The 25645-nt window shown below is 37.6% G+C and overlaps 1 protein-coding gene across 1 annotated transcript in view; it reads right to left on the reverse strand.

Moving 5' to 3' along the window:
- TDRD9 (tudor domain containing 9) overlaps window positions 1–25645 on the reverse strand; it is an 81048-nt gene that overhangs the window by 3215 nt on the left and 52188 nt on the right. The window contains 19 exon segments of the mRNA XM_065635711.1: window positions 1094–1203; window positions 2262–2400; window positions 3366–3462; window positions 3610–3719; window positions 4103–4173; window positions 5186–5332; window positions 5793–6053; window positions 7942–8031; window positions 9785–9997; window positions 10639–10750; window positions 12041–12208; window positions 12958–13058; window positions 16641–16748; window positions 17714–17830; window positions 19120–19173; window positions 20099–20143; window positions 24358–24421; window positions 24911–24974; window positions 25057–25219. Of these exon segments, the coding sequence (XP_065491783.1) occupies window positions 1094–1203; window positions 2262–2400; window positions 3366–3462; window positions 3610–3719; window positions 4103–4173; window positions 5186–5332; window positions 5793–6053; window positions 7942–8031; window positions 9785–9997; window positions 10639–10750; window positions 12041–12208; window positions 12958–13058; window positions 16641–16748; window positions 17714–17830; window positions 19120–19173; window positions 20099–20143; window positions 24358–24421; window positions 24911–24974; window positions 25057–25219 (2234 nt within the window).

Consider the following 25645-nt stretch of genomic DNA (forward strand, 5'->3'; position numbering starts at 1 on the left):
GCTTGCTTTCAACTGACAGCATTGTAATAGTTTTTTCACAGCTGGGGAAAAAAAAGTGAACTGAGCAGGTACATTCAAAACCAAGAAACACCTGAAAACTCAGCATAAACAGCTGCTCTGATAATAATTTTGATAACCTAGGGTAAGGGCAGCTGAGCTTAAAAGCTTCTGATCTTTATCAGATGAGGAACTGCCTGACTTTGGCATACAGTTACTTCAGAAAAGCTCTATTCGTGAAAAAGGTCACGTTTCCTAGAGAGGAGGCCAATAGTAGAGAACGGAAGGTAACTCTGAACTCAGAGCTGAGCCAGAGCTCTTTTTGAAATCTGTTCAGTACGGAGCCAGGTAAGGATGAGAAAAGTCTCCTGATGATACAAATAGCACTAAAACACACATTACATTTACAAACAAGGGAAGATTTTTCACAGCATGCTCAGCAGTGGCAGACATTAGAAGGAGCTGTTACCGGGATATTTCATTGAACTGGGTCCCCTGAACACTTCCCACACACCGCAAGCCGAAAAAATTCTCAAGACTGGCTGCACTGACTCACGATGGTTTTTTCAGAACCACTGTTTCAGTTACAAGCAGCAGGGAGATGTGCTGGCAAAAAAGGCAGGTGGCCTGACTGGAATTCACAAATTAACCTGGGACCTCCAGCTATTAACTTGGCCAACACCCATCCTACACAGGGCTGTTGAGGGAGAAAAGGCAGCACACACATTTCAAATTTAACGTACAAGGAAAAAGAATTCTAAATCCTTCTGCACTCCTGTGTCATAGGACTTCAGTAGCTTTGTCATGGGTGCACAAAGCAAAGATACACCAGAAATAGTATCCTGCAGAACAGGTTTTACAGTCTAGGTTTTATGACTCTTTAGCAATCAGTCTTCCCTGCAGAACCAGTGCTTCCACAAGAAGTCTGAAGTTGTTGAGTATACTGCTTTATAAATAAACAAAGTAAATGAAATGTATCATTAAATGAGAACATATATTATTTCCCCAAAGCCTAATCTGAGCTATGCTTCAAGCAATCATTTGTTTTGTTTTTGCTGAGACTCTGAAAGAGATCTTATTTCTACAACATTATTACCATAGAAGTTTCTGACGAATGTTTTCCTGCAGCTGTGTCATTTTGTCTTGTCCAGAATGCACTGCACATTCACAGAGCAGCTTATTAATGGCTATCCTTAGGATGTTTATCTGTAAAAATACCAGCGAGAGAATAAAAAGCACTCTAAACCAGCACTAGTTCTGTATTATACTGACATGAAGGTGGCTGTGGCACCCACATCAGACTTCAACTGGAGTATTATTAACATAAGCAAAAATATCTGAAACTTTATAAAAACTTCTTCCTCCAAATGTATTTCTGCTGGTCAACTGTATTAATGTTCAGTCACTTAATATTACAGTCTTCAAGGTTACCTAGATATGCCATAAAACACAGAGGCTACCGCTTGCCTGGATTTTTCCCAACACAATTTCTTCTCTAAAAGTTTTAAAGGTCAGTTCATAATTTTCCCATGCACAACAGTGTGGTGGTACCATTCTGGCTAAGGTACCACGAATATGAACATCACGCACACCAGGTCAGTGCCTTCAAAAAACAACAGCTCACAGATATTTGCACCAGCATGTCCACTGCATCCTTAAAAATCCTCTAGAAACCACTGGTCATCACTGTACATGAGGGCATGTGAGGTCCTTCAAGGTCTAAAGCACATGTCAAATCTGAAGCACAGGTCAAATCCAGCTCACTGTCCTGCAGAGCAGAGGACATGGACATACCTCCCTCTGACAGATCTCTGCCTATGAGTTGCAAAAAGGCTGTAATGAGGACTACCAGGGGTTTTATTGTTTGGCTGGTTGATCTGCTCTGGGAGAATTAGCTTGACACACACGATTTATCAGAGCTGTAAAACCACACTGAAGACTGCAAAGCAGTAATGCTGGGCAGATCAGTAAAAACTACAATAATCTTAAGAACATAACTAACAAGTATTGGTATCTGATCAGTGAAAAATCTATGCTTTTGTTTTGAAAAGGATACAATGCATTGTGCTATAATATTTTATTTTGTGTATAGAGGGTGTAACTTTTTTCTGATATGAATCCAAGATTATAAACAGGTAGTACACTAAAAAAAACTCCAAAGCCACAGATTAAAACAAGTTTTTCATATTAACTCTAAGACAAACTCTGATGCATGGAATTCTGCTTAATTGCCACCACAGTGAAAATTCTTATGCAGGTTTTACCTCTGTTATGTCTTCGACTCCAATATGCACATCAAATGTCAGCTCCATGTCATTTTCTGGAAGTAGCGGAGCCCCACAAGTCTGACTCCAACCCAAACCACACAGAACACCAGTAAAATCCTTTCTACATTTATCAACCCTGTAAGAAAAAAGAAAGAAAACAGTCTCACCTAGAAATGAAGAAGAGACAGACTTAAATGAATTTGACTAAGCCAGTTGAAGCAATATACAGGTGTTTTAAAGAAGCTAAAAAAACCTGAGAGGCATTCACACCTAGTCATACTGCTTTTTTAAATATAGCGATGAAATAAAACTAAAGTTCTGGTTATGAAAACATAGAACTTAAAAAGAAAATAATACATTTGCAAAATGAAATTTTAACTAAGGAAAGCCAGCTTTACCATGTTGAAATGACAGCTCACAGAAGAATTTAAACAAAACACCATAGCAATGCAACTGTCAGAACTCAGCTTTTAGAAAAATCATGCAAGTTCCTCTCCTCACATAGATTTAAAACTTGACAGTTCTACAGTTCACCTTCCTTGGCTTCCAGCACCATTGTCAGGAACTGTATTGCCTTGTCGATACATTGAAAGATGGAGAGAGATGTTTTACAAGGGTGTGCAGTGATGGGACAAGGTTAGCTATAAGGAAGAAATTCTTCCCCATGAGGGTGATGAGGCACTGGGACAGGCTGCCCAGGGAAGCTGTGGATGCCCCATCCCTGGAAGTGTTCAAGGCCAGGTTAGACAGGGCTTTGGGCAGCCTGGTCTAGGGGAAAGTGTCCCTGCCCATGGCAGGGGGTTGGAACTGGATGATCTTTAAGGTCCCTTCCAACCCAAACCATCCTATGAACATCATGAGGGTAGAGCCTGCAGCACCAATTCATAAGTATATGAAACAAGTTATCTTAGCTACATACTATACTAAAACTGATAAAAGATACAAGAATTACATGAACAGGAAGAGAATATCTAAATGCTGAAAGCATAGCAAAAAAAGTCATCAATCTGTGAGGGTCCTAAAAAAAAAAAAAAACACCAAACACCACAACAAAAATCAAACAAAACCAGCAAACCACCACTTCTTAAAACATATGAATACCTGAGTTCTATAGCAGGAGCAAACAGCATACTGAGCAGCGCAACCAGGCCAGGAATAGGAGGCATCAAAGATGTTTCCGCCAATATCACAGTAGATCCTGTTGCCAAAAAAAAAAAAAAAAATATCTAAAGAGTATCTAATGAAAATGAAACCTCAAAAAGACAATGTAGAACTACAGTGAGATATTTACTTGTAGAACTATTCATAGAGAACCAAAAGTTCAAACATTTTTATTGAGCATTACCACTTGCATTTGCTGATAAAAAAGCAGCAACCAGCAATTGCTGAAATGGATCTTCTGGAGCATCGTGGACAACAACAGAGTTTATGCTTTCCTTTATTACGAAAGCTCTTCTGGGGAGGAAATAAGAAATATTTTCAACATTAAAAGCCCAAAAATGATATAAACATGTAAAAAAAGATTTTAAATTCACAATGCAACCTCAATAGATAGCAGTTACTGGCTAAAGATTACCTGAATACCATTTAGCAGGTGTATGTATGATGGGTAATAAATAATCTCTCCATAAGACATCACAACACCTCTAATAAAACTATTCTTAAAATTTTACATAGCAATAGTGTACATATTAGTGCAATTCAGGCCTGACTACTTGAGTCTTTTCAATGAATAAAAATTCTGTAAAAATCTGTAAGAGTAACTAGGATGGCTTTTGCCTATTTATTGAAAATAAGAGCTGAGAACGTGCCTATACATCACAGTAAAAGTCTCATACCTGAACTGGGATGCTCTGGTCATACTGTAGCATTTAACCTCATAAGGACTGAATGGGCCAAAAACTGTTACCTTCGAAAAGAGAGAGAAGAAACGATATTCTAGTTGGCCAGCACCTGGATCTCTCCAAACCAAAGTCCTTTATAAATGAAAATATGTTGAGCAACACTGAACCGATAAATTGATAAACAGCATTTTCATTTCAGCCATCTAAAAAACCTTTGCTTGTTGAGGCACCTACACAAAAACGTATTTTCACAGGTGCTGGGGATTGACAACTTTTGTCTGTCTTAAAAAACACAAGTTCAGACTTCACAGAGCACTAACAAAATCAGATCATTTTTGTTTACATGAGCAGGTCTTTAATCTTGAAAATGTCTCACTTTATGAAAGTGAGTAGCTAAACAGGATTACTCCTGTGGGTAAACTGCACATGATTAGGCGCTTGAAAGCCTGAAATTCTGTCAGGTCTGAAATGGGAAAAGAATTGTAATACATACGATGTAATACTTGTAATCAGAATGCAGAACAGGACACGCATTTCATGTTTTACTCCATCTTAGCAGTGACTAGATATTTCAAAATACATAAGAATAAATTCTGAGTTTGGAACTGGCAGTGAAAGAAACTCCCACTGTTTCATGATTATCAGTTACTGGAGTGTTTGCTGCATCACCTATTCTAGCTGCTTACCTATCGCTACCTGAGGAAAATTATTTAATATGGTCATAATCTTGCTTTTTGCAGTAGCTTATATAATGAAGACTAGCACATGTGGAAACATTGTGTTCGGTTGTTCAGTTTTTCAATTTTATCTTTGTTCTGCAGCGGTTTAAAGTGCCGCCTTAGAATGTGTAGGAAGAGTCAGTTCACTCAGCTCTTCGGCTATACTTAGAATTTGTTAAAATAGACTCATCTGCCGTGGTGGTCACATTATGGCTTTCTACCAACAGAAGGTAGAACGAACTACGAAAGGCATCAAGTATGGTTTGATTATTAAAGGTACTTTTAGTTATCATCTCGATTCTAACAATATGAAAAGCAGGGTCATATAACGACATACCAAAATCACTACTCAAGTTACCTTCTGGGTTGGTGCACCAGATTTATTGTAAGAAAACAAGTTTAATAATCTTTCGATGAGATGCTTTTCTTCCTCTTTTGAAGGTACAGGCATTTTCTCTCCTTCCTGTACTTGATCAAAAAATGCTTCGAGCAAATCATGGCTTTGCTACATAATAATGGAAAAGTGTTAAAATCATGACACACCTATGTTTTTCAAAAATTTTACAAAAAAGGTCATATACAAAGAACACGGATACTCACTTACAAATACAAAACACAATGTTCCTATCACCTTTCAGATTATAAGAAACATTAAAATGGAAGACAGTTAAAACTATGAAACAGTTGCATTTTTTCAAAATTTCAAAAAACAGTGGAGCAGTTCAACTGATGCCATTTTCTCCTGGCAAACAGCTCTTTCAAAAGGTGTCTCAAAGCAGCAATGCTTTTGACCACCAACTCAATATGAATTACGCACACAAAAATATATTGCCCCATTCAAGTATTAATCTTGCCTAATCCGATGGCATTAGTCAAGACATCAGCTCAACTTCTCAGGACTTCAGACAGCCTGAGCTGAAACAAATCAGTGTACAAAAAGCAGAAGCAGCTGACTCAATACATACTTTTGATTCGTACGATTCTTCCGCTGGTTCAGCGAAACATTCTTCAATAAGCACATCACGAATATTCACAAGCTCATTGCACCTTGAGTAACGGAAGACATCCACGCACAGAACGCTGTGCACCATTGAATACACCTCCACGAGAAGAGAGTAGCCATTTACCAGAGAGGCAAATCTCTGGCTGGCACTGTAACTCCACCGCTCCCCACACACAAAGGATTTTGCAGATGGACGCATCTTGCGTATCTTGAATTCTAAAGCCTAAAGCAAAAACATTGAAAACAACGATTGCTTGAGTACAGAATCAGCACAAATTCTTTCATATTCTCAAACTGTTTGAATTAGTAACTATAAACAGCTTCATAATTATTGCAGTGGCTTATGTTCATTCCTAGGACTGCTGTAAAGCTACTGGCATAATTCCTTTTCCATCGTTGGCAAGGCAGCTACACGTTACATCTCATATCACTTCAATATTGTACGTAAATGCTAAGGAATCTGGGCAAACAGAGCATAAATAAAAGATAATTTGATATTAATTCACCATCCATATGAAAATCTTAGGAGTGCAAAGATGTCTTATCTGCAAAGAACTTTACAATGCACATTTCTTCTCAACTAAGGTAACAGAAAACTTGGCAAGACCATTGCAGCTATTCTGTCCCTGGCAGGCAAGAGTGATTTAGTTTTCATTTAACCCCCTTCCACAATCACTGTCTGTAATTACATCTTTTAATGAATTTACAACAGAAACCCTATTTTTTTTTCTAGCCGATCATTAAAATTGGCCATTAAAAGATTAAGCCTGAAGTGGAAATACATTTCCCTTTAGTACATCTGAAGAAAACAGAAAAAAGGATGCTTCTTGCCAGAATTAGTTCTACTCATTTTTTAAAATCAAGTATAAAAGAAAGCCAAACAAAATTAACCCTGTCAAGACCTAATACTAAGAAGAGATAAATAAAACCATATTTTTCATTTTCATCACTAAATGCTTCAGAGAACAAAATTAGTATGATACACCTATTTCAACTAGCTGGAAAATATCTGAATGAGGACTAAAAAGTAGAATTTCACTTGAAGGCTCTAGTTATTTTATTTGTAAATATAGCTCAAGAGAATTATTCTTCTGTAAAAATTAGCTATAAAGTCCCTCAGATTTGTGTTACAGATCACTATTTAATTATCAAGAGAGTTCTGTCTGAAAAGGTCCAACTAAAGCCAGGAGATCAAAGAACAGCAAAGCAGCACAAAGCAAAACCAGAGATTTCCAGCTTTGTGAAATTCAAATTTGGTATATCCTACATATTTGTCATGTAACTAATGGTGTAGCACAGCAGGAGTTTTGATGGAGCAAAAATACTCTGCTGCCTCTTACCTGGAGTAGGAGCAGCCAGGTTTAAGCAGAGACTAATAGATTAAACTAGTCCTTAATAGTTTCTCCTCTCTGGGCTGTTTTCTAGGCTGTATAAACCTCTGACACTTGCTCAGAGGTTCTTTAGACTAAAGCAAAGCTGATCTGCTGCTCAGCCTGTTACTCCTGAGCTTTGCGTATTAGCAGGCAATAGAGGAACCAGAACAACCTTCTCCTTCTAGAGAAAAGTTCTATTTCTCACAGAACTGATGGACAGCAAATAAACCAATAACCAACAGCAACACGCAAAAGGCAGCTGTCAGAGCTATTTCATCTCATCTTCTGCTGTTCCTGTGATTACGGGTGGGAGAAAGATCCCACTATGTTGTCCCCATAGAAACAGGATCAGTTCAAATATTCAGTTAAAATAAAAAACACAATCCAGAATACAAACAAACAATGTTTTTTACATCCGGTCATGCAGCAAGTTCGGGCTTTTTTATTTATGTCCCCTCCTCTAGAAAATACCCCTGAAAACAAAAGGCTGGATAACACTTCCCTAGGGTTAAATACAGTGCAATCCAGTTACACACAAGAATTACTACTCTGTGCAAACACATCTGTGGAAAACATTTATCCACCTGTTAGTGAAGGTGATTTGTATGTACTCCTACTAGTAAAAGAGATGTTACTTCTTTATTATTCTGAAAGGCATTATGATTGGAAATACTCTTCTGTTTACCAGACTAAACATGAAAATATCTATTAAGCAACAGCAAATGGCATCACCCCTACCTGGAAAGGAAGCTCTCGAAGACAGCTTGGAATCTCTTTTAATCTGTTTAAAGGCACTTTTGATCTATTGCCATAATCCACAAAAAAAACCTGGAAAAAGAATCAAAAGCATTTGCAAAGATTCCATAACATTAAAAGTGCTACTTTTAGCGGCAAGGAAAGCGACAAGCTAAGTTTAATAATTACGGTACAACACAATCTTATCAAGTGAAATGGAAGCAAATTCAGAATCTGGACAACATGCAAATGAAGTCATGTCAAAAATTATATGTCAAATTTTATCATGTATTATTTGATCCCTTGGCTTAAACATCCACTGATAATGCAAATAATCTGCTAAATCTAGAAAAGGTAAATTTCTCTGAAAGGCTCTAATTCTCTCCCCGCAATTAAATCTGTATAACCTTACTTTTTAACAGTGGGTGATACTACCTGATAATTGCTTTTACATAAGCAAAGGCTAACATGGGTCAGGTGACTTTATAAATGCAAAAGAGAAAGTGATAATATTAGCACTGTTATTCACTACTATTCCATGACTTTAAACAGATGAGAATGTTCAGTATTAACTTTAGAGTGGTGACACCCAGCTATGTTAACAAACCAAGAAATTCAAAGGAGGAATGGGCTGTGCGAAGGTCAATCATCAATCTCACACACACACAAAAAAAATCTGTCCTTAACTGCCGAAAAGTATTGGTCTGAAAAATGAAAACCAATCTTGAACTGTGGCACTAATTTCCATTACTGATCTTGGCACAAAAAGCCAAAACGTTCTGATGAATTTGCTGATGATACGTAACTCAGGAACATAAACACCGATACAAAAGAGATCACACCCAATGGACCTCAGAACTCAACAGGAATGGGGAAAAAACAAATGGTATGAAGTAAAAGATCATATCCTCTGGAATTTTTAACATTTTCTGCTATAAACACACCGTTGTTATTATTTATAAATTCTAATTAGTTGGAAATAACCAAGGAGACAGAACTGAGTATAAGATGCCAGGAGGTGGCCCATGGAAAAAAGCTACGAAAAGGCAAATGTGGCAGGTGCCGCACATAATATTTTCGAATACAGGGGAAAAACACTATTGGAAGAGGAATACTGGCATGATTGCACAAGCAGAGGCAGAACTCTAAGTACAGCAGCATGCATAATTCTGCTTGTGAGGTCAAAACAAACTAGAAGACTGAGATAGAGACCAGGTGAACAAGAGAGTCAATGCACTATGTGAGAAGAGAAAGAGTGCAGCTTGCTTCAATTAGCAAAACAAAGTCCAGGAAGAAAAAGATAGACAAGAAACTGGAGGGGAGGGAAAAGAGGAGGAAAAGAAGAAAATCTATGTAAACCAGGGGAAGAAACACTGGCATAACAACAAGCTTAGATGAATCGGCCATGAATGACTGAAAACTGCCAATACAGTGGGGGCAAGAAACTTTTCAGATGGATCTCAATATATTTATGAAGAGGAAGTGATGGGGTTGCTGCCAGCAATACAGCACTAGGCTCTGACCTAGGCATTCCCTACCATGTTCTCAAAGCTACCGGAGGTTTTAGGCTTTATTTTGCTTCGCTCTGCTTCAGCTCACTTTAACTGTATCAACAACAGCCTCTCAATTTAATACTAAAAATGTTCCTGTTCCAGAAAAAACCTAATTCATCTATTCTGGCAAGATTCTATTAAGGTTTGATTTTAGTTCTAGTTCTACAGATTTCTTTATGGGAATATTTATAATTATTATGAACACAGCACTCTGTAAAAAATAAAGCATAGCTCCAAGATCGTTAACTCAATTACATCCTACCAATTCAATATGACATAACATATTACTGTACCTCAGCAAAATCTCCATAAACACACAGAATACGAGCTCTACAGTATCCTCTGTTTCCCAGCTGAGTGAATGGTGCCAGACAAACCAAATCTGGATGTGGAGACACTGACAAATCCAGCAGGTTCTGGTAGTTAATTTCTGCAGTTAGGGCCTGGAGTACAGTCCTGTTTTTTTCATCTATCCTGTAACCCCAGAAGTGTCCAACTTCTACTATCTGAAAGTATAAAAAGCAGAAAATATCAGATTTCATATTATTTTATTCTTCTACATCAAATACAGAACACAACTGAGCAAAATCCATGAAGGTATTCCTATTACTGGCACACACATAGAAATGTTCTCATACTGCAAAAATGCAGTGAAGCATTTCTCTCTCATAATTTTTTTAAATGTTTATTTGCTGTGCAACTGCAATACTTTTCATCTAAATAGACCCCAATATAAGCATTACTAAAATACAGAAAATTAAGAAAAGACTGCTTCCATTTTCTAAACCAAATTCACATACAGGAAATAAAAGATATAGAGTAGATTAGACAGATACATACAGCTATGGTCTTCTTTACATTTATGCCTACTTACAGCTAACATTTACTGCCACTGAATCCCACACATTTTGCCAAGTGCAAATAAATTTCAATGTTTGAAATTAATTTGCGACATGCGAGTAACATTAGCAAAGAACCACTAAAAATTACACCAAGAATACTCCCTATAACTCTTATGGATATCTCTGTGCTAAAAATATTATTAGTGCCCATTCTTTTCATTTAGGCTTGTCAGGTATTAATCTCTGCAAATTATCTAGGTATCAATTATTAGATATTACCTACTTCAGATGTATAGCATTCCTACCTCTGTAATCTTGATGCACAGATAACGGTTTGGAATCACCTCTGACTTTTGTAAAGCACCGAATGAGATTTCCACAGGCTCCACTGTCTGTTTCTGACAATCCACATTTACTCTAAAAAGTTTAGGGAATAAAGATGCTAAATACTTTATTTGCAAATTGTAACTCAAGAGTTCATTTTTTTTGCTTTATTTTGCTTCCCAAGGTGTCCCTAGGGCACTTTTATGTACTTAATAACTTTCATTTATAAATATACTAATTCAATAGAATGTAAAGTGACCACACAGAAGCAAAATATTAGAAACTGTCTGAATTTCATTATGACTAAACACAGAAAGATATATACAAAGAAGCAACTGTGCCATCAATTTATCAGAAAACCACAGAACAGAGATTAAATAGTGAGGCTTTTTGCTGTGGCATGCCTCCTAAGTATTTTTTTTAAAAAATAAATTAAGTACAGTACAGTGCAAAGATAAATTCAGCATATATATCTAGCATATACATATATTTAATATGTAATATTCCTTTTACTTGACAAAAGCTAAAGACTCTAAAATTAGTCTTCCAGCCTAGAAAACTTCTTCTTTAGTCCCTCAAGAACTAATTTTCACTAAAATTTTAAGTGCTGTTTTGAGCATAGTGAAACTGCTAAAGTGTTTTATTAAAAACTAAGTATAACCAAGTGGAAGCGAAATATTCACCTGCACTTTAAAATTTCCAATTTATTCCTGCCTTCCTATTTTAGGTTTCTTATTTTGAAACATTAAAATAGCTGCAGACCAATCAGAATCTAGGTAGATTACCATTTTAGCAAGTTGTTTGTATGACCTGAAGCTGAGAATCACAGGCACCACATAAAACAATGAAACCCACCTGCCAGATTTTTCTGGCAAAAGCAGGTGTGGACTAAAGAGACTTACTATGCTGCATTCCTCATCAGTATTTTCTATTATGCCCCCCTTATGTTGCTACATTTCCCCAAAATTTCTGTTATACTCCTCCTCTCTCTCTTTATGTCCCCAAATGCCACTCCTCATTTATTTTGGTTCTAGCAATGCCCACATTGTCTCTAGCATGAACAAAAATTACCGTGTACAACCATATTTCCATATGCCAAAGGCAAATGATTAGAACCTTTAAAAAAAAAAAAAAAAAGGACAGCGCATACTTGGAGTTCTCTTAAAAAGTAAAACATCTTTAAATATGAAGAAATATTTTAGACAATCATGTTATTTCCACTCCTGCAAAAACATTCTGCTTATTCAAAATTTACACATCTGTTTTTTGAACCTAACATGTCTTCCCTGGTGACACTTCCAAGGAAATTCTCACTGGATCCTACAAATCTCATTTCAACTTTACACTGCAAAGAAACCCATTTTCCATATGCAACACACTTACCTTAGAGATTTCACAGCTCTCGCATCTTGCAGTTGCCTTTCAATATCGCCTGGATAATGAACATTCAGCTCAAGAGGAATTTTCAGCTGTGACATCTTGACTGACAAGTACACTGCAGGAAGAATCTTAAAGCCCTCCACTGGGTTACGAGAGAACTCCACAAAAGCCCTGGTCAAAAAAACCCACCAAATAAAGTTGCAATAGATACTTGATGAGGAATCAAAACTCCAAAAAAACCCCTGAAGAGCCACCATTTCTTCTCCCTGTCTTTATCTTAGCAGGCCAGCAAAGAGTAAAAAGTAGGTTCTCCACAGGCTTTGCCTACTGCTCTTATGCACCTTAAAACTTCAATTATGGTGATGGTTATAAGGAAACTTTCTAACATTCTCAGAAGCACTTGCCAAATTTAATGAGCGTGTTTAACACAAATAGAAAGGATGTGAAAACATATGTGAATAAGAATTAAAAACTGGAAAAGGCATAAGCAGGGCTACATGAATTCAACTTCGGGCAGCTGCAGTCCAAAGTTAGCCACAAGATTAGCCAAAATAGCCAGTCACATGCATTTTGTGCAAAGCTATCTGACTGTACAAATGAATTCAGCATACAGGTTAGAAATAAATACAGATAGAACGGCTGCAATTAAGATCCAGTGTTACACAACAGAAGAGACAAAACAGAAGGCAGTCTCTAACTCAGCTGTAACAGTTTACCTAATGTTATTCCAACCAACGTATATCAAACTTCAAAACCACCCTTCTTACTCTAGCCTATATTTTAAAAATAAATTACTGATTCCAAGGAGATGAGAAGAAATAAACTCATTTTGTCAGTGCACCATTGATAAAGAAATTGATAACTAGATTCATAAGTGAGAACATGAGAAAGGCAGGATACTTAAAATATTTTATACTTACTTTGATCCATCATAGGCAATAGATTTTACCTGCCCGCACTGTCTAAACAGTGACTGCAACTGTTTATGGTATAGATATCCATAAGGAGGAATATTCTTCAGCTGTTAAGAAAAAGAAGCTGAATTCAGATACATTAAATCATTTCAATGTATTAACTTCACCTAAATAGTTGCCTTCATCCTTCAATTGCACTGCAATAGTGATACACAATCTAACCCCCAAATTCCAAAAATGCTATATAGTATATTGAATTCAAAAATCTCAAAAACACAGTAAAATCAGAGTTTTGCTGTTAATGACATCCTACTACTTCAAAACCAGTAGATAAATGTTTTCTAACTATAAATCACAGAATCACAGAATGTTAGGGATTGAAAGGGACCCCGAAAGATCATCTAGTCCAATCCCCCCGCTGGAGCAGGAACACCCAGATGAGGTTACACAGGAAGGCGTCCAGGCGGGTTTTGAATGTCTCCAGAGAAGGAGACTCCACAACCCCCCTGGGCAGCCTGTTCCAGTTCTGGGCCCCTCAGTTCAAGAAGGACAGGGAACTGCTGGAGAGAGTCCGGTGCAGTGCCACACAGATGATTAAGGGAGTGGAGCATCTCCCATATGAGGAAAGGCTTTAGCTTGGGGAAGACAAGACTGAGGGGTGACCTCATTAATGTTTATAAATATGTAAAGGATGAGTGTCAGGAGGATGAAGCCAGGCTCTTCTCGGTGATGACCAACAATAAGACAGGAGGCAGTGGGTGCGAACTGGAACACAGGAGATTCCACTTAAATATGAGAAGAAACTTCTTCCCAGTGAGGGTGACAGAACACCCGAACAGCAGCTTCATTTGCAATTACATGTATTTCTTTGATATTTTTTCCTAGAAGTTGTCTGGTGTCCCTCTTTTTCCTTGTAACAGAAAAGCAATGGATTCCTACACCTCCTTGTCCACCACTGGGAACTGGGCAGCGTGCATAGCCTGGGAAACAGGAGGAGCTACATGTTCTGGCAGAACTTGCAGGTATTGAGCTCCTGAGGTACAGGGGGACAGCTTGCACAGCTAGAGAGCACTTACAGAAGGATACGTGCTGCTTAGGGATGACAAAGAGCAACTTCCTGGACTTCTCTGTGTCGAGGAGTAGGTCAAATATAAGTTGCTCCTACGTGGAGCAGATGACGACAACCCAGCTCTTGTGGGTCAGGACAAGAGGTCAGTAAGGGTAACACTGAAGTGGGAATTGGTAACAGAGCATTAGTCAGGATGAAGCCGACAGTCTTTAGGCAACATGCAGAGGTTTCCAGACCACAGACCCTGCACCTTAGCGGGAGGCAATGAGCTCCCTGATAACCTGCTAGAAGGGCTGGACACAAGCTCCTGGATTTCTAAAGGGTGTTGAAAGTAACTTCTTAACACCAGTCATGAGCCAAACAGGGCTCTTCTGGATCTATTAGCGAACAATGCAGAACTTGTTACAGAAGTGATAATCACAGCAGCCTGGGCCAGAGCAACCAGGAAAGAGAGGAGCTCAAAATCCTGAGCATGAGGAAGACAAGCAGCAGAATACACATCCTGAAGTCCAGGACAGCAGAGTTTGGTTTATTCAGGGAACTGGTAGGTGGGATCCCATGAAAAGCTGCAGAACCTCCATCCTCAGAGCTTTTCCAAACTCAAGTGGACAAAGGCCTAAGCAACATGGTTTGAATTCGCTAACCCTGCTTTGATCTTATCACCAGTCTAGATGACTTCATGAGGTCTCTTCCAAATTGAATTAAGTGATTTTGTTATTCTTCTCCAGTTTTAATCCTGGAACCACTACAAATTGCTGAAGCTACTGGAGGTGCAACACCTTTTCAAAGGCAGTCTGTTAATAATAACATTTCGGTTAAGTATATTGGATCGCATAATGTGAAGTATAGTAGATTCCATAGATCATATATAGCTAACTATAACAGATTATGACTTTACCATGTATGACCAAGGCAACAAGAGAGTCATGCATTTCCCCAATTCTGTGAGCTAAACTAGCTTGAAAACTAACTGCAAAGCAACGGAATCACTTTCTCCTACTTCGAACAGCTGGCTGGCTCAGGAGGCAGACAAGTTCCAACATAAAAGGGAATGTGCAGTCACAAACAAAGCAGGACCCCCAGTAGCACTAATTTATATCAGTTTGAGGCTGTAGTTTCACAACTACTCACATGCCATTGTAGCCGGATAGCCATCTCTCTATCTTATTCTTACCCAATCATCTCTCATAGAGGACCTTGCTTTAATACAGAATCACAGAACTCCTAACTAGCAAGTTCAAACTTCTGTACATTGAACTATTTTTCAGGTGCTATACAACTGTCTATTCTTCTCTTTGGCTATTACAACTGCTATTAGACAGTGAAGAATAGAATATTTTTAGAAAATCCTCATATGCCTTGAAGTTACAGTACTAAGATCAGCTGCTGGTCAAATACACGGCGTAGGTCAGACCGCAGAAACTGCCTCAAGACAAGATGATTTAGCGAGATCAGAGACTGGGAAGAATTATTGCCTTTTATATCTTTGGCACACACCATTAGGAGCATCATATGGCTGTAAGATGAATCTCTCAAATTAAGAGCTTGAGGAACTTGCAGCACTTGTGCCCAGGAAGATCATTTACAATGATGAAGACACAGCAGCTACTTCTTCCTTCTTCAAGATACCAAGCAGTTGATAGATGAGCAGATCAAAAGTTACATACATTAAAAGTAAATAGCTCCTCAGATCTAAGAGTTTAATCTTAATCAATGTTGCTGTGGCAAGACTAATCTTGTCTTTATTCCACAAGACTGGGTCTAGTCTGTTAAACAGGACATTTTTTTTTTCTTCAATATGCTGAAGCCATGTTAAAAACTTCAAAAACATACACAAATATGTTTGTGCACATATTTTGCCATGCCAGCATCTCCTACAGTATAGACCTAGCCTTCCTTGTTGGGTAGGCAGTAAAGCATGAAAAAATTCCTCGGCAGTAAGCTTTTATGAGTTTCTCTCCCACTTTTTCATCTAACTATTTTCTCCTGCAACAATACAAGTCTATTCTTTGAGGCTCACTGGTTTGTAGGTTTGTTTTCTTTAAGCATAGGTCAGGGTTATTCTAAAATGTTATACCTAGTGCAGGGACCAGTTTAAATTGTGTACCATTTTGCAAAATCAACACGGCCATTTCAAACTTGCACTTGTTTAATCAGATAAAAATATTTCTACAAGATAAAAGGAAAGCAGAGTGGAATATTTGAGTAATCTTAAAGCAATAAGCAGGTATGCCATGCACTACCAAGTAGGAGATTACAAAAAAGAAACATTAAAGTTGCAACAACACATTTCATAAACACTCACTAAAAAGTACCCTTGATAGTCCTGTTCTATTTTTCAAATCTTTTATTCGTTTTATGAAAATTGTTTGCCTGTACAAGACCAGCAATCAAATGCATAGAAGCAATTCTCAGTAGAAATTCTTAAACTGCCCACCCACACAATGTTTACTATATTGGAAAAAAGAGAGATGGGTGAGAACTTATCAAGTGAGAATCATAGATAATTATCTCTGTCCTTGCCCAAGACAGAAAACAAACAAACAAACTTGAAAATACCTCCCAACAGTACGTATTTTTATTATGTGATTCTTTATTTTCATTTGCCTTTTTAACATACCAATACAGTGGTTTTTGGATCTTTGCCATCAAGGTCTCTCACAGCAACTTCTTCATCACATTTACCAAAAGTAAAGTAGTTTGGATAGAAAGCACCAGCTATTACAACCTGAAATCAATAAAATATTTTGTAAACCACTGCAAATTCATATTCAATTTCTTCAAAAGAGATACACTAGCAACAAAGAGATGCCGATAGATCTTCATGTGAAGATCTTTTTCCTGTCTCTTTCCAGGAATTAGTCTAATTTTGAACTAAACATTAACTCATACAAATTCTTAAAAATATACCTTTTATAAAAAGAGTTCAACTTCTGGAATAATTTTACAACATTTCAGTATTTTTATATGCAGACTTACTCTATGAAAACTATAATTGTTATCTCTGATTTCAAGAAGAGCCTCAATTTTAAATAAATTCACATAAAATAGCTACGTGAAACTCCTTCAGTTTTCATGTTACATCTTACAGTATTTAACAATTCAGCTCTGAAAAGTTCACTGCTTATACAGTAAAGCCAGTTGCCACTGAAACAACAAATAGGTCTGTGAAAAGAAAATCACTACTGATCAGTCCAAATAAGACAAGAAATTTAAATGGAAATTTGACAAAGTTACAATAGGTGAAATATATCTAATTTCCTTCCGCACCCCAATAACTAACCAAGCCAGTGGTGGTCCAAATAGAGTACTCAAACATCATTTTCAAAAGTGTTAGTTCTTCACCTTCCAACACAAACCACTCTTCTTTATAGTATATTTATGACTTTAACAAAGGTTAGTCTAGATATGCAATTTAATTCATCTCAGTATGACTTAGTTTTATTTTGATGAATTATCAGAAGTGAAGGGACAGCCAGAGGAACAACTTCATGTGAATTCTGAATCATTAAAAGTAACATTAGTTGTCCTTCTAAGTTGTCAAAAAGAATTATTTTTTTTCAGCTGCAATCTCAATCTGCAGAGAATTTTGAAATACAGGTGTGATACTAGTTCATAAGTACTAGTATATAAAAATCCAGTCATAAATTTTGTAAATAATGGCTCTCCCCTGAACAGTCAATAAAGCATTACCTGCAAAACGAAGCGTTGTTTGTAGACACTTTCCTGACCCAGAGCACATGGTTGATCAGTAACACACATGTTAAATGTTCTGACTCGCTCTTTCAAGTCATAAAATAACTCTGCCACCTGAAATTTGAACTCAAAGTTTCATATTAAACGGATCAAACCCATTCACAAATTAAAATAAAATCTGTTAGTAAAACTCTTAAACAAGTGGGCAAACTCCCTTTCCTTTTTAGCTGACACTAGTGTGCACTTCACCTAACATACTGTTGAGCATCTCTGCCTCAGAAAATTATTTCAGTACTGTGACACAAGCACTTTTCTTGACATCTCTTTATGAAGTAGAATTTTGTATTTACAAAGCATCTTATGCATATATCATATAGAACAAACTTAAAAAAATAACTAAACAACCTTTTACAAGATGGTATACTGATTCTGCATTTAAATAATTTGGGGTTTACATCTTAAAAGGTAAAAAACACACTAACACCAAGCTGGACTTCTGCACTAACTGTAGCAGTGAGCAGATATGCTGCACCCTCAGTTCAGCAGACGACTGCAATGACTAAGTGAGATCAACTTCTGTCCTACAGCAAAACATGCTCTGTGAAGCTTTCAATCCTACACATTTCCAAGAAGCTTCTGTAAGCAGCCACTGGTCCTCTGACCACACAGTGAATCTCCCAAGTAGCAAGTGATAGGACAAGGGGAAATGGCCTCAAGTTGTGCCAGGGGAGGTTCAGATTGGATATTAGGAAAAAATTCTTCACAGAAAGGGTTGTCAGGCACTGGAACAGGCTGCCCAGGGAAGTGGTGGAGTCGCCATCCCTGGAGGTGTTTAAAAGGCATTCAGACGAGGCTCTTAGGGACATGGTTTAGTGCCAGAATTAGGTTATGGTTGGACTCGATGATCCTGAGGGTCTCTTCCAACCAAAATGATTCTATTCGATTCTGTTCGGCCTTATTAACATATAAATGATTATCTGAAGTCCATTCTTCACTAGAATGCACACAGGGCTTTGTTAACATTACAGTTATTTTCCTCACCTCTTTCCTTTCTTTGAAAGGTATATAAATGGGGTCTCTGCAACCTCTTGAAGGAAAACAGAGGATCAGGGGGAAATGCTGCCCAAATGTTTACTCACTATGACCACAGTTAATAAAGCTTCTGCCCCATCTGTCTTAAATTGTACTTGGAGTCCTGATATTCTCTGACAGCTTCAAACAGTACCATCTCTCCTCCCCCAAAGAAACAAAACCTAAACATTTATAGTTCATTTAAAGAAAATAAAAACATCTCCATATTTTGATAGATACATAATACAGAAAGCATGTCCAAGATTTTAACATTTGTAGAAAATAAGGAAGGTTAAGTCATTCTGCTTATAAAAATGATTATTTCATCTTACCTCTCTGAGTCTCTTGATATGAATACCATTTGATCGACCCCATTCAAGCTCTTCCTGGAAAAGAATGTGAAAACGTAAACGCAAAAATTGTTAAACTTGTTTCTTCTGCTGCTAGTAAGATTCCCCTCATATTCTTCTGTGTAGACACAAACAACAGTTACATACAGTGATGGAAGAATTTGATCTGATTTCACAGCTTTCTTCGCGTCCATATCATTCAAGTGTTATGACATGCATGAAAAGATAAGACAATTATATATTTGACTAATAAACGATACTTTGGTTATCACCAGTGCAGCTGTGGGTCATCTAAATTTTTCATATAAAACTCCTCTGTGTTGCTACTACAGAATACTTTAAGATGGACACTCCTTCCAAAAAACCAGAACTTCCTCATCTGGATGCATAACTATCAGACAGATTCTGGCCATCTTGGCTACTCATTATAACTCAGTGTATGTTACACACTGGTGTTCTTAAAGCATATTATGCTCTGAAAGAAGCAGAAAAATAAAAATAGTTTTATCTTATACATACAAGAGAAAGACTGGAGGCAGTTATTTTGTGCATACTACTGTTTTTTGTGACTGATGCACATAAAGATGTTTCATCTTTCAGGTTCTTTTTAGGGGGGAAGTGGGAGATTTGTGTGCTTCTTAAAAAAAAAGATTTTTTAATACACATACATAAGTATTTCTTTGAAGTACAGCTCAATTTCCCTTTTCAGCTTGGATTTCAAACCCTCTGGCCACTGTTGATCCATCTGTGAAAGGGACTACATAATGGATTGCCTTCAAATACTCAGCACTGGATACAAAGACTCATGTTCTCTGAAACCCTATGCTTATATTTATTTATGAAAAATCATAACTATTATAAAGGAGGATTGCTAGCAAAAATTCCTTACTAAGAATATAAAATACTCCAGCACTGAAGCTGCCAACCTTGAATAGAAAAGCAGAAATAAAGTTTAACTAACCTTGGGATGTCTCAGCTCCCCTCTTTGTCTGCAGTCCTGCCATGCCTAAGAAAGAAACGGTGTAGTATTCAGGCACAAACTGTAGTGCTTTAATGATAATTATTACAAATATTAATGTGACATTTAAAACCATGAAGTTTTTTCCATATCTATACTGAAGTTAATTTTTGACACATTTAAAAACCAGAGAGGCCCTCAGGCTAACCAAGACTACAAATATTTAAGCACAAAAAAGTATAAGGAAATCTGTATCACAGTAATTTAGGGTGGAAGAGACTTCTTCAGATCAATTGTTCCAACATCCCACAAAGCAGGGCCAACTTGGAACAGGTTTTTGGGGATATTGTCTATAAAACTGTGAGTAACTTTGACTGACTTCACAGCTGAATCTGCTCTGAGCAAGAGACTGGCCTACAGACCTCCTGAGGTCCTTTCCAGCCTTAATTATTTAATGATTCTAGTTTAGTAAGATGCTTGTCTGGTGGGTTCCTAAGCAGACACATATATTTCTCACTCTTATGAATAGTCTTACTTTGTTTTGTTGCACGTGGGCAAGAACTCTGGGTCTTTGTTTGCTCATATAAGAGCACACGATGAGGTGTGGCTGTAAAATGTAATTCTAAGAATGCATCACTGGAGGGCTGAAAGCATGGCTGGGTTATAAAAGTTGTACCACTCCATACTAAAGATCAAGAATTGCTGTAGGAAGACAACTATTCTGCCTTCAAGTCAGCTTAGAGGTTACAGCATGCAATGCTGCATCTACAGACTGAAAAGGAGTTTAAGCACTACTGGATAAACTGCAATTATGTATTCTGCCTCAAACCTGCCATCAGGTCCTGCTACGAAATTGGAAACATAGCATTTAGGTCACTGAATTTCTGGATATAGCTTAGAGATTCTGGATCTTGGCATGTTTCAAAAGCAAATCAGACATGTTATGTTCCAAGGCTTTAAAGGAGTAAGTCAAGATTTGTGTTGGAAGAGGTAAAGCAGCCATCTGATAACACAGCAATATACGACAGGCTATTCACCTAGTTTTCTGAGAGGAGAGGGACTGAGTATTAAAGTACATAAAAACATTCATAACTAGGACACCTTGGATGCTCTGATTTGATGTTGTAATAGAGCAGACTACTTTCGCAACCTTTCTTTTCTCCTTGCTTTGAGACAAAAGTAAGTGAACTGACTGACTCAGATACAATTCTGACATGGATGCCTTCCAGAAAACAGGGCTGGAAGAGAAATTAACATACCCAGCATATTAATGAAAGTAATTTCAGTTTTAGGCAGCAAACCTGTGACAGATGCCTGCAGAATCTATTTCTTCCAGTTTGACAGCAAGCGACCTCATAGTACAGTTTTCCAGCTTACTGTGGGCGTTACTATTAGCACAGCTGAACAGACAGACTGCATTCCCCTACCTTGACTGAGGCTGTCTGATGTACTGATTTTAAAGAATGCTTTTGACATCCACCACTTCCACATCCAAGTCTTATGTGTCAGAAAATAAACGTCACTTATTTGACATTATTTTTTCTTTTGAAAACTCTCTTTTTTAAATCATATCACTCAAACCAGGCTGATTAGCCTTTACTTCCCCAGATTCTCCTCTTTCTTTATCAAAGCTTTTGAACTTTTCTAATTCACTGAAAACTTTTCATAAGCAAGGGCTTAAAAAGGACACGCTAGTAATTCACAGGACTCAGCCTACCTTGGAAGAAATTAACCTGAACTAGGGAGTTTGAACACAAGTTCTTTCCCTGTTCTTTTCCTATAGCCATTCAAAACATAAAACTTTCACATCACTCACACAAGGAGACACTGCGTGGGAAGCTCTGTTTGAATGTTTGTGTTTATTCTCTAGGACAACATACTGGTTTATAGAAATATCACCTTCAGATTACCAGGACATGAAGGAAATATTGTATACAGCAGAATAAGGGAAATTCAAAAAAAGATGATGCTTGAGCCTCAGGATCAGTGGGTACACGTGGCATACATGCCTGTGTGTGCTTCATGAATGCTGACACTAGAATACAGAAAAACAAATCAGCTCTCACCAAAGTGAAAAAAGGCCAAAATACACAAAATGGAATAAATCTGCAGTTGAAGATTTTAGAGTCTCCAGAAGATTACAGAACATGTCAGACCATCCATAATGTAAAATGCTGGATTTTGAATAGTCAGTTCCTCTATCAGAAAGAAATCTCTGCTGTGCTGGAGCAGCCCCGCTGGCAACAACTGCAGGGACTGACCCCTGTCCACGGTGCTGGGCACCAACCCCTGTCCATGGTGCTGGGCACCGACCGCCCAAGAGCACAGAAACATCACATTTGGACACAAAGAATTACAAAGTCAAATCTATAAACTCTGGAGAAAGGACACAAACTCATTCTGTACTAGAATTTACCAGTCCGAACTGCCCTTGGTTAGAGGGGAGCTACCAATATCACCACATTGTCAGCATTTTATTTTTCTTTATGATGACAGAGAGATAAATGCCACAGAAAAGCTGTGAATTAATGATAAAAATATGATAAAAACTGTGGAGCTATCATAAACCAGAATTTCCTGTGACTATCAGTGGATTGCCTACCAAAAAAAAAAAAGCACAGTACCAGGAAAACTACAGTCATTTTGGAAAAGACAGAGAGTCATCTGGTTATTAACATTCATGACCCGAGACAAAACACCTCAGTCCCGCCTTAGGCTGACACTAACAATCCTTTATAAACACTGCAAGCCCACATGCATAAATAAACGGACCTGAAGCAAAACAGTACAGAGAAAAGAGAGAACGTGCTATAACTTGTAGTGCAGCTTTTAGCCAGTGGAATGAAGGAAGTTCACACCATGACAGCCCAGTGTGATTGTGCAACAATCAGTATTTGCCTCAACAAAAGAATGTCCCTGTGTAAATCTGTTCTTACTGAAACAAGACATCATCGACACACGTATTATCTGGTGAAAGATGAGACTTTTTTCCAGGACAAATAAGAAATACTCTGGAAAAACCAGAATACACTCTTTCTTACTGGAATTTTATCCTGACTACTGCTAATTGAGCAAAGCATAGGAGACAAGCTCACCTGTCTAGATAAGTTAATAAATATTTGTAAAATTTATTTTTAAAAAATTAATCATATTTTAATTCAATGGCATTTAAACACGTCCAAGGTGGATGAAAAACATTTTGCCCCCCAAGAACGATATTTTTCTAAAAAACGTTGGCTTATTAGGAAGCAGAACTCATTACGAGCAAAGACTTTCCTGAACCACTGAAAGCTGTATCTCTCAGTATCTATAATTTGGAAGACGTAGGTTTGAGTAAATACAGATTTCTTGCTGCCCATGACAGGGCTTTTATCATTCTCTCCTAAAAACATGCAGAGACAATTTGGGAAGAAGTCTTGAAGCAAAGCAGATGTATATAAAGTATTAAGACACATGAAAATAAACTAAGCAGACCTTTAGGAGAAGCACAAGACGACACAGTACCAGTAAGTATTACAGTTCAGAAGACTTCAGTCTCATAACCAGATTTGTAACAGCTGCAGTGGGATCCTCAGAAGCACACAGAGAGCAGATATGCTACATTAGAAACTCATTCAGCACCTCATGTTATTATTATAATTCCAGAAACTTCATTCTGCTGACTGGTTAGCCACCAGTCATTCTGTTGCATGGCAATGAGACATCAGTTCTATAGTAGCTGGAATGACGTGGGTAAACCCTCCTGGATCAGAAAGAATCTGCCTCCCCATGTAAAACAGCTCCTTGATCGAAAGGATCACAGGGGGTCGGGAGAACCTGAGCCTCTCGTTCCCATCTTGTTCAAAATCTGCTCCTACTTCCAGTAAATAGAAGACTGAGATAAGCACCATGCTCTCACTCTTTCTATACTCGTGCTGTTCTCCATCTGCTCAATAGAACAAATATCTTGAAAGCCATAGGAGATGGAAAAGTAGGGAATATACCCAGAAACTGAGCTTTGCAACCCATTTTTACCCATTTCTTGCTACCTTACTTGGGTGCAAACTTGTGCAGCACCTTCACAGTGATAAAAATTAACTCATCAGAACTAGTAGTGTTACGCAGTAGGGCCTTCAGAAAGTATCACTAAGTAGCTAGGAGTAACCTGAAGGTTTTAGCAACTTTAAACAACTTCAAAGCTCAAATGCTGCTCTGATCATACACAGGTGAGCAGCTTTGTCTACCAGATTTCAGTGGAAGATAAGCTGGAAAAAGAGACTTACCTTAAATGCATTCACAATTGCAATACAGTCACTCTTACTATTCCCAGCAAAAAACAGTTTGTTCCTGAAAAAAACAAACAACAAGTATTATCAACAATATTATTTTCAAATATCGAATGTATTATACAGCTCAGAATGCTACACTATTAACACCTTTCAGGACTTCAATAAACAAAGTCAATATATTTACTTGTAATTATTTTCTCTTGTTCACAGCTCCTTGCTGAAGGTAAACTGTGTGAGCAGGATAGGAAGGATTATTTTATTGTTTTAGAAATCATTTTAATGAGACACTGTCACATGTTCAGATCAGAAAGGAAAAGCTGAAGAATGAGGTCTTGTACTCAGAAAAGGATGAGTGAGCTCTGTGATACTAATTAGCTCACATGTAAATAGATTTCAGTATCTCAGTTGCCCTGGAAGCGCTTCTTTTTGCATTTCTTGGCACCTTGACAGAAAATTAGACTAATGACATGAAAAACATATTTAGTGGTCACCTTACTCCTCTGCCCCCAAATGTAGTCAGGAAGTTGCAAAACATCTAGGGTAATACCTGTATCCATCGACATGCTGTTTGAAAGGTGCTACAAAAAAATTCCGCAAAGAGAGTGCTGCAGCTGCAACAAAACCAAATCAAAATTAAAACCTGCAAATCGCTTGTTTTTAGATAATGTTCTCACATGTTGTTCTTTCAGTTACCTATAATAAGGCATTCTTCCAGGCACCTGAAGACATGCCCAAGGACTATCAATTTTCCAAGATGCAGATCCACTGGCAACTGCGCCAATACCTTTCCTACAAAAGTCAGCTCACCATCATGTGGATTTTCTTCTGTTTGCACACAAGTTGTAAGTGCTCCCAGCTAGAGAAATTAAAATGTATTCACTTGAAAGAGAGAAAGTAAATACAAGACCAGCTTTTAAGAAGTAATTATCTCAAAGCAACACAATAATCAGCATCAAAACTGTAATTAAGTTGAAGTTCTTGAATCAATTTTAAAAGCCCAGTACTTTGAAACCAAAGCTTCTACCACATATCCTGGACATAAAAAGAGTCACCACATAGAAATACAATTTCTTATGCACTTTGGACAATAAAAAGTTTAATGCAATTCATGTTCTACCCCATATAAACTTTATAATTGAAAAGCAAAATCACCAACTTCTTTGTAAAGGTCAGAAGGGGATCTTCAAGCTGACCCCTATTTAACATAAGGTGTAAGAGTGTGATGTTGCTACTTATTAATAAAAAAATTCACTTACAGAATTCAAGTTCTCTTAGCTTTTTT

Source organism: Caloenas nicobarica, chromosome 5 (assembly GCF_036013445.1).
Source record: "Caloenas nicobarica isolate bCalNic1 chromosome 5, bCalNic1.hap1, whole genome shotgun sequence".
Taxonomy (NCBI): Eukaryota; Metazoa; Chordata; class Aves; order Columbiformes; family Columbidae; genus Caloenas; species Caloenas nicobarica.